Raw genomic sequence first — 18694 nt, forward strand, 5'->3', positions numbered from 1 at the left:
ACAGCTCAGCTCTATAAGGATGTTGACATTGCAAAATTAGGAACATACCTTAATTGGCTGGACATGTCATTAGAAGACCTCTGGTGGCTTCATTGGGTAAGGCCATTAATTCTGATTTTATAGATGACAAAAAATCAAGTGGACGTCCAAAGAATTCATGAAAAGAAGCTGACGATCGAGATAATATGCATTTGATATTGAGAATTGACAAAAGGTAGTCAGCAATAGAGGTAGATTTAGGTAAGATTTAAGGGAAGTCATGGATTTATGACATTGATTATAAGCTTTTAGAAATTAATTAACCTCAATAAGCAACAAAATTTTACCAAACAATCCTCATCATTCTATAAGACCTCATGAATGCGCTTCATCTCCCATCTCAAGTGACCACATCCAAACTAATATTTTTCTTTTCTTTCCTTTTCTTCATTCCCCTTTATTTTTAAAAACGATTCAATCTCATCTTTTTCCCACAAAAAAAAAAAAAAATCGTCAGTCGCGCGCGGAAAATTGCCTTTGGGCGAAAAAAATTACACAATAAAAAAGCATTTCAGTTTTATTCGTGAATTCAAACTGTTGTGACTTAGTGTGAATATAGAGTCTAGCATATATTTGTTCGCGACTGGACTTTTTTTTGTACAATTTTGTATCGAGTGTCTGTGGAAGTGAATTAAATCCTTGGATATATTGTGAAAAACACCGACGGTTGTGTTTTGAGAACGTGTTGTGATTAAAGTGAATTAAAAAAGGTATTTTAATGCCTCATAGCTGAATTGTTATCATGATAATGAAAATTCCCACACACAAAATTGTTGCTGTTGCTTTATTGATCAATTATATCTGACATACTAAACGTGAAATAGCGGAAATTTCCCATGAGATTAATGCCTGTACCTTCATGTCTTTTTCATACTTTTTTCATTTTTGTGGATGTTTATGAATCTTCGAGATATTTCTATCAATAAACAAAATGCTCTTAATAAATTCATCTAAGGCTGACTAAATGACACATGATCATCATCCATAGACATGACTTAATAATTTTTTATAGCTTCATCTTTTTGATTTACTATGTGTAAAAACATGTGGAATCTAGTTCATATTGATCTTATTTGTTTACATAGGAATTGGAAAATGAAAGTATGACTGATTTAGTGGGAATTGGGGAAATAATATTGTTTTTTGGTACTTTGAGTGGATGAGCAGTTCTATTGAAGTTTACAAACACTCTTTAGAGGATTTCTGAAGAGATTTCAAATTGATCATTGACTTTTGAGCTGTTTTGGATGACATATTTATGACACAAGACTTTGCTTACTAAGCTTTCGTTTGCTATTTGGACTTCACTAAGTGCTGCTCGAGCTTCAAGGACATTAGTTGCTCTCAAAATAAGTTATTACAGCATCAAATGAACTCTTCAATATATCTCGAAGTCCATCCTTCCATACAAATTCCTAGTCAACTTTGAACATTGATCTTTAGACACTTCCTGTCTTTAGTTGCTGAATTAGAACCTAAACCAGATTATCTTCAACTTTTTCTTTCTCTGAATTAGCAAATATGTATCTTTGGGTATAAAGGATGTGGGTAACTTTTTTTGTACCGCAACACACCTTGCTTACCACAGCTACGGCCCTAACTGCAGACTACCCGGTGCTGCTAGTGTGCCGCTGCACACAGGTTGATCTCTACTGTTCTATTGGCTTCCGTATGGATCCTTATGGGTTCTATACGAAGATGACTTCCAAAGTGTTTATAAAAGAAGCCATTACTGATCCTTGACATAGTTAGGGGTGGCTCACTTAGTATGTTCAGGAGAGATTGATTTGATTTAGACCATGGAAATTTTGAAAATTCTGTAACGAAATAAGTAACTACAGCCTTTAAGCCATTATGACGTCCCCTTTTACCCTTATGCCTCTCGGGTCTCTAAGCCTGATATCATTATTTTCTGTTAAGCTACCGGCTTCAATCTTTTCATAAATAATTCTGATTGTAGTGTCAATATTGACAGATATTTGCTAAATAGTAAAAATTTTTCATTTATTTTTGTGCATTTTAAGACATTGAGTTGTTGCATGATGTGTTATTTTTATCATAAATAGAATAAACTGTTGTTTATTAAACAGACAAATTATTAAAGTCTTGCGAATTTTGTCACTTTCAAGTTGTTTGGTTAATTTGAGCTAGTTTTAAAATCGATAGTTTGTAGTGTTTTGGAGTGTTAGTGATTAGTGGCGTGGCTAGTTGTGAGCTAGGGACTTGTGAATAGTTGATCGTGTTATTTGTATATCCACTAAGGCTTGGGAGGCTTGTTATCAATTATTTGGAAATTGTGAATTGATTTCCTTTTTGATTCCATTTTGAAGAATTCCTGAGCAGCACATTGTAATCGCTAAGGCATTGCTACATCGCCGTTTTGATGGTATAACGTAAGAGTGTCATGAAGGAACCAAAATAACTAGTTTTGCTTAAATATGACAGCAAATATTGATATTTTAATTTTCATCGTCAAAAATTACCAAAAACAGCAGTCAGGCAACGTAATTTGAGACTTTTGCTGTCAAAACGGTGACATAGCAGTGCTTTATGTTGTGCAGCTCGGGACATTCTTCTCATCAATCCTAATAAACATGTAATTCATGTGACCAATTCATTACCAAGTTAATGAACTTCAAGTTCCAATTGATAGTTAATCTACATCCAGCAAACAATCAACAAATCTCATAAAAGAAACTTTTCACCAATTAAAGCATCTTCAGCAAGTTCTTACGTCTAATATGACGATATGTATTTAATTATGACTTTTAGAACTTCTCTAATAACTTCTTAAAAAAATATTTCATTTTCTTATTATCATCAATTCAACGTTAATTACTTACTTCTTACTTATTCCATATCTTTTGTTCTCGTTATATTCTCTTTCTTCTCTTATAAACTCATCAAGTCAATCAAACTGGATCCGAATTTGGAAGCAGAGATGAAAGTGAGTACATGAAACGAATTTTTCTTTTCTTTTTTGCAATTTTATTATCAAATCAAAAGCTTTGTTTATCTGATTTGGCATTGACCAGATGTGTGAATTGAGTTGAGGTTTTTCAACTTGTTAATTTGGTTTTAACTAGAATTATTCTGTAGTTTTTGGGAATCAAGGTCTAAACTGAGTTTGGAGTCAACTTTTCCTTATTCATACCCGAGTGACACAAATGAAGAAGGCTCCGATAAACAAGGAATTTTAATACCGGTATCAAAATGAATGCAATAACGGCATTTCATACAAATCAATACAAGTATTGAAAACCCTACGACTAAACCTCTTTTATTGACACCAAATGGAAACCGCCTCCGTTTGGCTTCCATGTAATTTCCAAAAATAGACGGCTTTCATTTATTGTTAATATTAATTAATTTGTTTTCTAAATAAGGATCAAAATTATCAGAGTGTGGCTTTCCCAAAAACGACTATTAATTTTTTTCAAAAAATATTTTTGTCGATAAAATTCAAAATTTTTTTGACCGTTACTCATCCTTTTCTTCGTAACGTAAATTTTTATTTTAAAATAAGTTGAGTTCGAATAGTTCGAATTTTTTCGACAATCAAATGTCAAAGAATTTGAATTTGAGACGGATACACTCTGAAAATTATATTGAATAACTCAGGATCTGCTCGTAAATGACATTAAACAGTGAAAAGGAACCAGAATTCCACAAGTCGGCTAATCGATCCAAAATCTGGCACCGGGTGGACTTGACTCTGGCAAGGGTTATGATTAAACTAGATTTTAACCAAATCTGGAACCAAGACATAGTGCAGTCTATTTGGAGCCGAATTTTCGATCGATTGATCAATTTGTGTTTTTTGGAAATGTCGAAAAATCGGGTGTCAAGCTGGCTCAACTCTAGGCTAGGTAAAGATTCGGTCAAATGTGGCCTCAGGCCAAACCTACGATAGCCTTGTGTCGGAGTTTGTGCAATTTTGCCGCTATGCGTCTTCCTGGGTATCCACTGCTCAGCTTTGTTCGATATGACCTTCTTTCTTTGACTCTTAAAATCTCTATAAAGGTCGCTAACAGTTGAAGAAATTATGAAAAATCTCAATAAATCACAAAAATTAGGAACCAAGTTTAGATGACTGTTGTCCTTATTGGATTAGCCTATAAAGTTGCTCTTTTAGTTTACACAGCGCAGCAAACGGTTGAATGACTTCGCTTATCCTTATTCATAAGCAACGTTCGTCTTGCGTATATCTACATGATTAATTGCTCCTTACTAATTGTCGTTAATGTGAAAAATTATTTTACATGTCAAAAATTATTTTAAATTTCTTGTTTTGATATGAATTTATCTTCAAGAGAAGCTCGCTGAGAGCCACAAGAACGCTGGAATTTGTCGTACGACCATGTGAAGGTGGTTGGATGAAAGTTTTATATCTTAAATTATAATAAAAATCAGAGAAAAGTGAGAAACGTGTCACAACATCCACCTCGAAGGAGTATCAAAAAGTGCGAATGGGCAAATTTCATAGTCTTAATGATGATTCATGTCTTTTCGCAGGTTTATTTCTCATTCATTTTATTTTTATGGAACAAGATGAACAGCAACTGAATGTTTACTCAAATAATTCTCTTTCAACTCTTAAAAAATCTCATTCATTTGAAGCGTATCATCGGATGAGACAGTTCTGAAATTCATAAAAAAGAGAGAAATATTTTAATTAATCATGAAAGAGTTTTAGGATACATTAAGTAAATCGTTCAGTTTTGGCGACATTATTGCTTGACAAAATCAGAGTTGCTAATTAATTGTTTTGCTCCAATTAAAACATAAGTTGGTGATTTAATCAAAGTAGTCTTTGCGTTGCGTTGCAGAAAGTTGTAGAAAAAAAAAACATTTTGTTGTGCAATAATAGGAAGTTTGATATTTTGGAAAGGTTTGGGAGTGTTGGTGAGTAAAACCAAGCATTATTGGACATTTAGTTGATCAAATCAAAATGATCATTTAGAAAATCATAAATATGACATTGAAGTTGACTGAGAACAACAGTCATAGTGCCAATAAAATACCCTTAGTCCATTTTGACGTTATTAGCATAACTTACCACTTTGGTCGGTTAGGTAGCTCGCTAGGTATCAGCTAATAATTAGTGTAGAAAGCCTGGATTTATTTATTTGGAATTGGATAAATGCTTAACTTTACACTAAAATCAGGTATCATGTTCTATGTTATCATACTAGCATGATTTAAGTTCAGCTAAATAAAGAGTTCTGTCGTCATTCTGGCAACCTAACAATGCCCTAGCAACTCTTTTGTCCGGTAAAATTCAAATATCATTCACATATCTCACATACCAAACTCCTACTCTGGCTTTTGAGGGAAATTCCTCATTTCCTTTAAATTGTACAAAATGTAAGATAAATGGAGAAAAGAGTCAAGATCATTGAAATAAGCACATCAATAAAAAATGTTAGGAACATGTTTGTTGAATGTCATTTTATATTTATTATTATTTTGGAACTCAGCTTATTACTACAGTTTGAGACTCTTAAATTACAATATTTTAAGGATGGCACAATTTTTTGAGGTGAATTCAAACGGGTGGACTTTGTTTGGGGATTGTCTGAGCAGCAAAATTCAGGAAATTGCATTTTTTGTCATAAAAATGAGTAAAAATCAGCAACCACGGTGCTATCAAGGCAACTTTGCGTACTTAATAAACCATTGGTGTTCCTTATTCTTTGTCTCATCTAATTCCATCAGCTGGATGCCAATTGTGTCAATTCAATACAAGGAGTTCTCTCCAAATAGTGTCAATCTGTATTAGACCATATCCACCTTCTTTTCATCCTTAGCTTCAAGTTTAATCTACAAACGTCTACTGTGCTGCATATCAATCATTGTAAAATACTCGAAATGACATTTTATTACATTCAGACGAAAATGGATTGTTCAAAGCCATGTTACATTTGATATTATTTTAATATTCTCAAAAAATGATACGACTACCTTCAAGGAGCTTTAAGGCATGACTTTTGAGAGCTTCGTAAATGTTCAGATATTTTTGTATATTTAGTATGAACCCAAAGATGATATTTTTGATATCTGTTTGTCAATTATGATATCCACAGTAAATGACATATCCTGAAGACAGGACGGATATGCCTTTTCATTCAGAAACTGCAGATGTTCTTGAAATTTCTCAGAAAAAACTTCATTTTTCTCACAATTTTCACTTTCTTAAGCCATACAACACGAAACGTGTCTCTAATTATGTGATAAAATGCTTCACTTTCGCTATCAATCCATCGTTAACGTCTTTTACGTGATATTAAGCAAAGAGCTTCTACTTAACACACATTTATCAATCTTAATAGTAGTTAAACTACTCATCAATCTAAGAAAAAGATTTCGTGTCAGCGCATTGACACAGTTTCTGATTTTTCGGAACAATTTACGTCCATATGTTAAGCCAGATGAGTAATATTGTATGTATTATATTGTGTTCTTGGTATTGTTATTATACAGGGATTTAAGAGTATATAGGAAATATTTAGATCCATGCCAATTCTATCATTTGAAACTAAGGTTTGGTCAAGAACCATAGATCTGCGCATCAAAAACGCAGTTCTAGGCTGTAACGTATAGTTCGTCTAATGCTGCAGACCTGCGATTTTTGTCTGCTGTTTTGCAGTTTTGGACGAAATCTATTTGAAATCTTCAAACCACATTTAGGATTCGAATGCCTTTTATTTATGAACATCTAAACCAGGAATTCACATGAAGAACCAGAAGTTCTATGCTTTACGGTCGACTTCTGTTGTGTACAATTACTATACTAAAACAGCTCGGATACCACCTGGAGGAAGTGTTGAAAGCACACTTGAGAAACCATCACCAGTTTAAATTCTCAGTTAGGATCGAATGTGACTCCTAAGTGCTTAACCCTCCCATGTTACGCTCCTTATGTCTATGTTAGTGTTTAGAGCTGTTTGAGTTCAAATAATGGAATGTTGTTGATTAGTACAGTGTAGCATTTGATATTGGTAAAAGTGAAGTAGCTGCATGTGAGTCATCTTTAGGTGTCATCTAGTGAGATCAAGGTATCACTATTGATCTGTGTGACTAGCGAAGTAAATTAATTGCCCTACTCATCAGAATGTCACATTAATATGTAGTAAGACGTGAGGATGGCCTGATGGCTACTTGACAGCTGATTTTGGCTATTTTCGGCTCATTTTATGCCAGATTGTACTGATCGGAGAAATAAGTCCATAAACAAAACGTGACCTTGAAATCCCAATTCATCAATTGACATAATTTTCAAATTCATCCTTCAACCTTCACGACTTGTAGATGTTCACAAAAAATAAGAAAATAAACTAGAATTTAAACGTGATAAAAATGTTCCCACAAAGCTAATAAAATCATGAATTAAATGTGGCAATAAAAGTATTTGAATTTAATTATCCCCATCCTACTCAATTTGTTGATATAAATGTTAAAGTTCAATGTAAATAAACAAAGAATCCGGACGGAAGAGAAAATTGTTTTTCACAAGAAACCTGAGAAACACGATTAATCGAGAAAATATACATCAGTTCTTTAATTAGCTCATCAGATTGGATAAATCATTTGAAGGAATCGAATAAGTTTCTCTTATTAGTTTGACTTGAGATGAATTTTTTGGATGATTGAAAAAGTTCAAAAGAAGGAAAAAGTTTGTGAATTAATCTCGATTTATGCTGGTTTATTATTGATCGATATTTACTTAATTCTTATCGTATAGTAAATGTCTGTGACAGCAATTTGGTTGGATGAGGGTAATGAAATTCGTACTTGAATGGATTATCGACGCATTTTTTGATGTTTAGTATAGAAGTCGGTCATCCTACACCAGTGGTGGGTAACCTTTGTGCCGCAGCATGATGCCATTATATCGCTTACTTATTTCGCTAGTCGTATAGATCAACTTTAATCCATGGGCTTCCATAGTTGGTGGAAAAGCTTGGATATAAAGATTTTAGCTTGTTACCCCAGTGCTGGCTTGTTATCGCAGTGCAGTCTTGTTACCCTAATGCACTTTGTATTAACTATAGCTACGTTCAACTTCGCTCAATTATGTGGCTTGGATTGACAATCCTTGCCACGATTAGACAAGATTGGTACAGGATCTGGTAAACTAAGTGCAGTGCGAGACTGCATATATTCCACACTCACAGACCTTTTGAAAACCGCTCATAGTTAGTACCTTAGAGTAACCAGCACATTTTATCTTGATCTTAAGCTTTCTTGGATTAAGATGCTTCTCGAAATCTCATATTTTGATTTGACCGAGACTGAGATCCAGATCGGGACCGACTGAGACTGTAAGCGAGACTAAGATTGGGGTCAAAACTGAGACTGGTACCGGGACTGATACTGTGACTGAACCGGGACCGCGACTAAGCTTGGGATTATGAATGAGGCTGGGACGGAGATTGAGACTGAAACTGAGACTAAGACTGAGACTGAGGCTGAGACAGAGGCAAAGACTGAGATCGAGATCGGGACTGGTACTGAGACTATAAACGAGACTAAGACTGAGATCGGAACTGAGACTGGTGCCGAAACTGAGACTGAAATCGAGATTGAGACTAAAACCAGGACTAAGATTGAGACTGAAACTGGGGACTAAGATTGAAACAAGGAAGTCTTGGTCTCGGTATAGAAAACACTTACTTGGCGGCGCCCCAAAACTACTGCACGACCAAAACAAGTCTATCAATTAGTAAAAATGCCAAAAAACATGCCCAATTTCAAGCAGACGAGACGAAATTCTCGAATAAAAATAATTTTATTTTTATTATTAATTTGTCACATTATAAAATCGTCTATAAATATGATTTGATGATGAGGCCCGATGTCTATTTAAATTCACATCTAGATGTGGGCGTTGTGGTGTTAAGTTATTTTGGCTGTAATTTAAAGTTATTTCAACATCATTTGTATAGCTATTATAATAAAAATCAATTGCTGCAAAAAATATTCAAATTGATACGATTTAAACGTGCTCGGACGGTGGGAGACGATTTATTGCATTGATTATACGAACAATCTTCTTTGCCAATGTGCAGTATAAATAACAGTAAGGCAAATGAATGTGACACAATGATATTAAATGATTTGCAATCAAATGTCAAACAATTTTCATCAAAATACGATGGCAAAAACAAACAAATTGATAGTAAGTTGCTCAGTTGCTATTGACAAATCAGACGAGAAATGAGAGAGAAATTCTTCTAAATATCAATAACTTCAGCTGACTCATCAGCGTTGATAGAAAATAGAAAGAAGAGTGATTTTTTGGCGCAATTTTGAAGGGAATGATTCTATTGTTTTAAGTTTGTCTGTCTGACACAAGTCTGACCGTTCATCAATCTGACTGCTTAGTTTTCTAAAGCACTATTTATTGGCTTTTCAAATATTTTTTGACCGTTATTTTTCAAATTTTTGTTGACTGTTAAATTTTCAAATATTTTTTGACCGTTACTTTTCAAATTTTTGTTGACCGTTGAATTTTCAAATATTTTTTGACCGTTAATTTTCCAATTTTTGTTGACTGTTGAATTTTAAAATATATTTTGACCGTTAATTTTAAAATTTTTGTTTTCTTTTGAATTTCCAAATATTCTTTGACTGTTATTTTTCAGATATTTTTTGACCGTTGAATTTTCAAATCTTTTTTGGCCGTTTTTCTCTTAATATCCTTTTCTTTGACTCTCATCAACTCTATGCTTGACAAATGCGCAATCCCCAAGGTCACAAAATAACTTCAACTAGTTCTCACAATTTTGTGTTATGTATAAAATGCGTACATACCATTATCTCTCTCTCTATCTCTGTTTCTCAATTTCACATTCAGCACACATCAGCTTCTCAAAATCTTTCTTTCATTCCTTTTAAAAATAAATACAAGTCTCTCAAACAGAATACAAAAAAAAAGACGGAGATCGCCCCATTCACATTTTCTTATTTTTCCTTTTCTTTTCTCACAGTCGTATGGCGACCGTGGAAAATTCGGAAGAAAATATACATAAATTTTCTTTTCTTTCTGTTCTGACTGTAGCGCGTTGCGAAATCATTTAGTAAATTTTTATCATTTTGATAAGTCAAAAGTGTGTAAAAGTGAGGTCGTGTCGCAGAATCTTTATTTTTGTGCCTTTTCCTTACCTTCACATCACGCGGAAACAAAATAATCGACTTTAAAGCACAAAATAAAAATATTTAATCGGACAAGTCAATTGAAATATTTATGAAAATTGAGTGTTAATGATTGTAATTGAAAATATTTATAAGACAGGAAATTCTTAAGTGCCTGGTGTGTGTGAGAGAGTTGTTTACGTTCAAAAGAAAGAGAAAATTTTTATCGCGGAAAATGAGCTCACAAACAGATCATCATTATTATTCGTCAATTGTCAATCATCTGAAGGTAAAGAATATTATTTATACATATTGTACAAGATAAAGGCACATTGGAGGTTATTTGTGTGTGACAGTTGAGAGATTTTTTACCTCGTGCTTTACCTTATCTCTTAAATCTTGTTGGGGTATATGAAGTGTATCGTGATTAACACAGGATTGGCACAGAGGAGAATAGAATCGGAATAAGGCTGACTTACTAAGTTAAAGCTAGGTACAATTGGATCATTTAAATCTAGGTTTTGATTGAATTCAGCTTCCTTATTATGCAAAACATGATAAATTCCCGAACTGCACAATACACCGAACCTGGGATCAAATCAAGCCTCCATGGTGTATTGTTGGAAATTTCGCGTCTTATCGTTAATCCAAGACGTAGTTGTGTCCTAGTGCATCTTTTGTGTTGTTCGGGTTTCAGGGTCCGATTGATCAATATCTCAGTCATCAAGCTATCTAGTAGATCCTCAAACCCTTTCCTCTTCAAGTTTCTAAATCGTTCCTTAATCCAAGATTGCTCAGAGCTCCAATTAAGGCTTAATCTCGTTCATTAAGTAGACAAAGCTTCTAATCATGTGAAAAAGAACAAATCTGAAAAATTTTGAGAAATTGCCTGGGATTCGAACCCACAACCTTCGAGTTGACAATATGAAATTTGACCCAATCACCTTACCTATTCCACTACCAAGCCACTTACCTACCTGTATGCAAATCCAGCATTTAACCAATCTTAAGCTACACTATTTCTCATCACAATATGCTTTTCTCAATTGAATACTAATTCAATGACAAGGTTGAAGGAGGCAAACTCTCCCCTCATCCATTTCTGACTCTTTGTTTTGAATGAAACGCCGCGTCATTCACGATCTTGTGATAAATTCCATCATTAGCATTGCAAAATATATTAAAATTGTAGAAAATGTGTGACAACAAGGACCAAGGCAAAATAATCTCGAGATGGAAAACTTTTATGAATGTATTTGTTTTTTTTGTATTTTCCATACACGATGACGATGTGCAGTTATCTTTGTGAATTATGGAGGAGGAAAAGAATGGAATTTTTGGTGAATAACAAGTTTGAATATAAATTTCTGTGGAGATTTTTATTTCATTTGAAATAGAGGGAGGGAGATTCTTCTTTTATTAATTTATGTCTTATTGGATATATTCTGACTAAAGGTCAATGTGCATTGTGTTTTTTCTTTCTTCACACATGCATGCCACTTGCTTTTAATTTTTTTCTTGGGATTGGAACTGATTTGAGTAATTTTGAGGATTTTTTAAAGGATTTGGAGCTGATAGACACTTGAATAGGCTATGTGGATGTTGTAGACTAGTATTTTGGGTATATTGAGAAATTAGGGAAATTCCTTCAAATTTGGCAAACTAATCCAAAGAGAAAACTAATACCAAAAGCAAGAAAATCAAGATCATCCTTCCAGTAGCGTTTTCAATGTCTTCGGTCTCTTCGGTCTTCGGTCTCTTCAGTCTTCGGTCTCTTCAGTCTTCGGTCTTCGATCTCTTCGGTCTTCGGTCTTCGATCTCTTCGGTCTTCGGTCTCTTCGGTCTTCGGTCTTCGGTCTTCGGTCTCTTCGGTGTTCGGTCTTTTCGGTGTTCGGTCTCTTCGATCTTCAGTCCCTTCGGTCTTTGGTCTCTTCGGTCTTCGGTATTCGGTATTCGGTCTCTTCGGTGTTCGGTCTCTTCGGTGTTCGGTCGTTTCGGTGTTCGGTCGTTTCGGTGTTCGGTCTCTTCAGTGTTCGGTCTCTTCGGTCTTCGGTCTCTTCGGTCTTCGGTCTTTGGTCTCTTCGGTCTCTTCGGTCTCTTCGGTCTCTTCGGTCTCTTCGGTCTTCGGTTTTCGGTCTCTTCGGTCTTCGGTCTTCGGTCTCGGTCTCGGTCTCAACATCATGAACCCTTATTCCCATTGTTGTAGTCTCGGTCTTGGTTCTCTAAAATTCATCGTAACCGAGACATTGGGAAACCATACTTACTTTATCATAATATATCACAACAACCAGTCACAGTACTCATCCCAAGACCACAAAAATAAGAAAACATTGGAAAAAATCATAAATCTTAAAACACATGAGTAATAAATAGCCTGTAGAAATGTCAGTTGACATCCGAGAATTTTTAAAAAATACAAAAATTAGTCTCGACTTTTTAAAAGAGATATTTTGCACAGCATGTCCATGCACAAACTATAGCTTAATCTTGTTCATAATTAAGAATAATGGCAGCAAAAGAAGATGATGAGGAATAAAAAAAAATTTCAAGGTTGGATTGTGGAGAAAAATTTTTTTTATTTATTTTTATTTCTCTGAGAAGCGAGAAGCTGAGGAAGGAAGAAGACATTTGACAAAGTTTTTGCTTCTGGTGCTACATATATCATGTAATTAAAATGTGCGGATGTCTCATATATCAATGTTTGTTTACACATCTCATTCCATTCATAATGGTTTAGTAATTAAAATTTATTAATCATAAAAGTATGCCTTAATGGATACGAAAACAAGAAAAAATGTTCTATAGAACGGAACTTAACGAGGAAAAGATGAATTGATGGAAGTCATAAGTGAGATTAAATGATTTTTTGCTGAGTCAATCATGAAAACATGGTGCTGAAATTTCATGCGAGTGGCTAGTAAATTAAGTCCATTGTGCTGATTCTGTTTGTTGCTGAAAGATATGATGCACGGTTGGCAACCTTTGAGTTTTTTGTGGCACAATCTCTGAATTTATTCAATCAAAAAAATTTAAAAATTAAAAAACCGTTATAAAATAAATGGTTTTCTAATTCTCCAAGAGACAGGGCCGGTGACCCCAATGCACCCCGGTTACGCCCTTGCCTTAGTGTTTTTTCCTCGACAACACACGGCATACTGGAGATTTTGAGATTTTTGAATTAATTGCGGACCAAATTCAATCCACTTCTGTTCGGAATAACGTCTCGCAGAAGTCTCTGACACACGCCATACGGTTCATGGCATTTCCAAGAATTTCTAGCAAGTGTGCCGCATCTACACAGTTTGCCCAACTACTCCCACAATGTAACAAAAAGCTCGTAAATTACTATCATGCATTGAGTTCATGAAATGTTCGCTTTCATCCTTAAAATTGTAAAACTAAAAATTTTTTATGGGTTATCAAGTGCAGCGGAATATAATTTTGCAATAAAAGTTGCAATATTTTTATGAGCAGCTTTGTAAGCTACTTTGTTGGCATTCAAAATGACTTGGAATTGGGATTATTTTGCTAGAAATTTCAGGGAAAATGTGTGGTTTATAGTTTTTAAGTCCAGATGTTTGTGGAGATTAATTGTGAATAATATTAAGATTTATAGGATTTTTTTGTATGGAACAGCTGAATCCAATTAATTTTTGGCAATGGTAATTCCAAAGTTAGGTCTGTTTGACTCTTTTGAATACCACAAGTCGGTTAATTGGTCCGAAATCTGGCACCAGACTGGAGTGACTCAGGCGACTCAAACTGGAGTTGCTCAGGCATGGTTTCGAGTTTAAATCGAATCCAGCACTATACCGGACTGTTATGTTAGTGACTGTTATGCTAGGCATGATTCTGGATTTAAATCGAATTAGATACCAAGTCAGAGTCACTCCGACCTGATATAGGATTTCGGATCAATTAACCGACTTGTGCTATTCGGATTCTCTTTAAATAATTTAGCAACTTTGTGGAAGTGACATACCGCAAAGCTTTACTTTGACACAGCAACTCAAAGGTTTTCAGATTGGATTCTAAGAAGTATGAGAACTGCTTATTATATCAAGATCAAGATCAAGACTTTTTCTCAGAAGTTCTCTATGCCATTAAATGCAGAAAGATAGACGAAACATCTAGAATTTTCAGAAGAAAGCAACGTAGATGCCCTTGTTTCCAAGCTATTAGCAAACGCTTTCCTCGAGATAATCCATTTAACACTTTATTGTTCCCAATTAAATCTAAGCATTGGAATAACATTAAAGAAATGCTCATCTGGGAATTAATTTGAAGATTGTGAGATTAGCAACGAATTTTATGACCGAAAACAAAAATAAAGTGAACGAAAAGCAGAGTTGTTATTCAAATATTGGCTGTGTTCTGAGAAAAACTTAACTGGACATGCTTTTTTAAGAAGTATTGGACTTGATTCTTTTGGATCTTCATTCTTGATGACGTAGGGCACTAAAAAGACCAAAATTGTAGCCGGAAGACAAAGTTGTGTCTACTTGGTGCAGCGTCTATGCTGAATCTGAATTTATATGGATTCGGTGCTGCGCTGCCTGGTTTCTGATCGACTTAAATAGAATATCTGAAGGATTTTGAGTTCCTGAATTAGTTTTGAGTCAAAAGTTTGAATTCGACTTGGATTTTGGACGAAAAAGTATATTCGACTCCATATACGATCTCTGACTTTATCCCTCAATTCACCTTAACCTTTGACCAAGGTTACCCTCAGCATCTAGTTCATCAACCCTACCCAAAATTCTTACGAAACCCAAAAATATTTTTACTTTAAAAATCTAGACGATTGCCAACAATAACAAAAAAATTAACTAAATTCATATAAAATCATGTTTTTAAGATGACCACATTTTACCCACCCAGTTGAATTTATGTCATCATAAATATAAATTAAGCAATTCTTATAAAAAAGACAATAAAAACAAATCTGATTTAAAAAGTTTGAGTCAGAAACAAAAGCAAAAAATTCCTTTCGAGCTATAATTTAGATCTTTATGTCTTCCGATGACATGAAAATGTTCAGAATTAATTAAAGAAGATTACAGTGAGCAGCAAAAAGGATGTTCGATGCTCGTAAAAACTAACTATTTATTAAATGAGTTGATAAAGATATTGATGGCAAAAATCATTCGCTTACATGATTTTATTTGCTTTTAAATGGGTTATTCTGTGAAGGGATGGGAGAAAACTCATTATTGAGGTTAGTTAGGTGATTAAAAGCATGAAATGAGGTTCAGATTGCCAAAATTTTCTTTTATTTAGTGTTAATTGTTATAACGTTCATTTGAGATTTAAATAATATTTATTGTACATAGTTGAATACCCTTTCTTGCAAATTGTGAGTTTGTTTTTGAACTTTGGAGAATAAACATCAATTTAAATCCTTAAAAGAGTAATTTTACTAAACTGCAGTTAAAAAGTTGGAAAATAAAGTTTGGATAGTTAGTTTAGTGCATAATAAAGCTTAAGAACTGACTGTACAAGCAGAATTCAACGGAAAGTAGAAAATTTTGCAAAGCAATTTTTGACAATTTTCAAATTATTTATAAACAGTAATATTTTATGTGTTTTTTGACATATTAACTCTAAATTCTGGAAAAAATAATATGTGCCGTTAGAGGAAAAAAGTTCTAGAGCTCCAAAAGCACCATGTAGTAAAACAGTAATGCGAAAACAGAGAATTTGTACAAAATTTGTTATGTAGTCAGCAATAGAGTCAGATATGAGGTCTTATTTAATGACCTAGGCAGAGCAATTTACTGTATAAGTCTCAGTTTTGATGAATTTTTGAGACCGAGCCCGAGACTGAGACTACAAGCCAATTTTTTGAAGTCTCGATCTCGACAAATCTTGTGACTAACATCTCGCGATACAGGCAAGCCTTAGCTTCGGTCTCTTTCAATTAAAACAAGCTTCATTTACAACAAATTAGAATATACCAAAAATATACCCGAACATGTGCAAATTTAATTAAAAAAATGTCATCTGACAGATATTTACAGACAATATAAATTCAATCATCATCAATCTATTTTTTGATCGGAATTTTCCTGTTTATTTTGATGAGTATTTACATTATCATAGTTGCAAATGCAAGGACAAATAATTGACCGTCCACAGTGTATCATTCCTTATCAGTAAACATGCGAGCATGCTTGCTAGTCACACAATAAAAATTTGAATTTTAAGAATGACAAAGAAGCTACAATGTAGGAAGAAGAGGAAAAAAGAAGTAAAATTAACATAGACAGCTGATGAAAGTGAAAATCCTCAAAAAACACAAGTAGTGCGCGTGTGAGTTGAGCGAGAAGAAAGAAAAACAAGATAAAAAAGAGAGAGAATCGCTTATTCATGTGACGTATAGAGCACGATGTAGATCAATCAATAATAATATTAATTTAATAGTAATACTTTTCATCTTGCAGAGCGAAATGAGTAGATGAGATGAGTGAATGTGGCGAAGAAAGTCGATAGATATGCAATTGCGAAGTGATATATATTTAGAACAGAATATGAATAAATATTCATCATTAACACATTTCAGTTGAAAAATGGTAAAAAAATTCTTCTTCACTTCTTGTTTGACTTGAAAAGTTTCATATTTAATTAAAAGATATTGAAAAACGGTTTTTGGTTCCTAATTGTACTATATAAGAGCTTTAATTTGACAAACAAGGTTTTTATACTGGGTTTTAGTGGCAGGACTTGAGAAAATGTATGAAAATACCAGTAAAAAAAGCTTCAAGCGTCCGGAAAATATGCTAGTTCTCAAAAGTTTTCATATAGACCTATTTTTTCATAAAGTACTTACTTTCTACTTTTCAAAATTATTCATCGGTTGGTCTCAGTTATTGCATTTTTAGTTTTGGACGAATTTTTTTCTCTAATATTTCTGAGATGAATTTGGAAGATATCATTTGGAAAAAGTTTTTTTGTTTTTTAATGTATTTAGTCATTTTAAGAAGACCTGTGAAGAAATTTTTGAAAAAATTCAAAATTCTCTGAGTTAGAGGTACATATGCTATTTGACGACTTGACCCTTTTTCTCATCACTAAATCGGCTATAACTTTTACATGCTAAAATATTTTTTAGTTTTGTTTTCTGTTTCTTGTAGCTTATTGTAATAACTTTCCAACAATATATAATACATAATAGTTGGAAGTAGTCTTGGTCATGAAAACGGACCCTGTTTGTAACTGACCCTTTTCAAAGAAATTTTCAAAAAGGTCATTTCAAAAACTAACACTTAGAAATTAAATAATGTAATTTTTTTGTGTTTTTTAGGCAAATGATAGTTTTGAATCTCAAAACTCAAAAAATCTCATTTTGTAAACTTGCTGCAACTTTAGGGGCCTTCACAGGTAATACTCAGGTAGTGTCTCAATTCTCAGATATGAAACTTTTTTATTGACTTTTTTTGATTGATATTCAACATTTACACTTATTTTGTGCAAAATATATCAATTTTAAAAAGTTTGGGTCGAAAAAAACGTGATTTTTCTATTTTGTTAAAAACAGGCTAAGGTAGGCCACATTTAAGGCAATCCAGTAGCCACTATGATTAAGTTCTATACATGTTTTATACATATTTATAAAGGTAATAGTAGCACCTAGTAACAACAGAAAACAGAATTCAAAAATATTGGTGCTAAAAAAAGTTATAGTCATTTGAGTGGCCAAAAAAGTGCTCAGGAGGGCAACCAGCATAGGCAAAAACACAAAAATTCAAAATTTTACGTTAATTTTGACAAAAAATGCAATAATTTGAATTATTATGACAAAAAAATATTTTTTATTAAAAAAACTTCAAGAATTTCATTAAAACTTTGAATTTTTTTGTTTTTGCCTATGCTGGTTGCCCTCCTGAGCACTTTTTTGGCCACTCCACTTTTTTAATATTTTTGCATTCTGTTTTCTGTTGTTACTAGGTGCTACTATTACCTTTATAAATATGTATAAAACATGTATAGAACTTAATCATAGTGGCTACTGGATTGCCTTAAATGTGGCCTACCTTAGCCTGTTTTTAACAAAATAGTCAAAAATCACGTTTTTTCGACCCAAACTTTTTAAAATTGATATATTTTGCACAAAATAAGTGTAAATGTTGAATATCAATCAAAAAAAGTCAATAAAAAAGTTTCATATCTGAGAATTGAGACACTACCTGAGTATTACCTGTGAAGGCCCCTAAAGTTGCAGCAAGTTTACAAAATGAGATTTTTTGAGTTTTGAGATTCAAAACTATCATATGTTGACCTAAAAAACACAAAAAAATTACATTATTTAATTTCTAAGTGTTAGTTTTTGAAATGACCTTTTTGAAAATTTCTTTGAAAAGGGTCAGTTACAAACAGGGTCCGTTTTCATGACCAAGACTACTTCCAACTATTATGTATTATATATTGTTGGAAAGTTATTACAATAAGCTACAAGAAACAGAAAACAAAACTAAAAAATATTTTAGCATGTAAAAGTTATAGCCGATTTAGTGATGAG

At 33.5% G+C, this 18694-nt stretch overlaps 1 protein-coding gene across 3 annotated transcripts in view; it reads left to right on the forward strand.

Annotated features, from left to right (window-relative positions):
• Nucleotides 1-512: 512 nt before the first annotated feature.
• Eip63F-1 (Ecdysone-induced protein 63F 1) overlaps nt 513-18694 on the forward strand; it is a 67296-nt gene continuing 49114 nt past the window's right edge. The window contains exons 1-2 of one of the 3 annotated variants that reach the window (XM_070635373.1): nt 513-749; nt 2948-2986. In XM_070635373.1, the coding sequence (XP_070491474.1) occupies nt 2981-2986 (6 nt within the window). In that variant the 5' untranslated portion in view covers nt 513-749; nt 2948-2980. Of the gene's footprint in view, nt 750-2947; nt 2987-10064; nt 10466-18694 lie in introns of those variants that run through there. The other 2 variants (XM_070635375.1, XM_070635372.1) reach the window with 2 other exon arrangements.

Source organism: Chironomus tepperi, unplaced genomic scaffold (genome assembly GCF_022539635.2).
Source record: "Chironomus tepperi strain 1889 unplaced genomic scaffold, CSIRO-AGI_Ctep_v1 contig_89, whole genome shotgun sequence".
Taxonomy (NCBI): Eukaryota; Metazoa; Arthropoda; class Insecta; order Diptera; family Chironomidae; genus Chironomus; species Chironomus tepperi.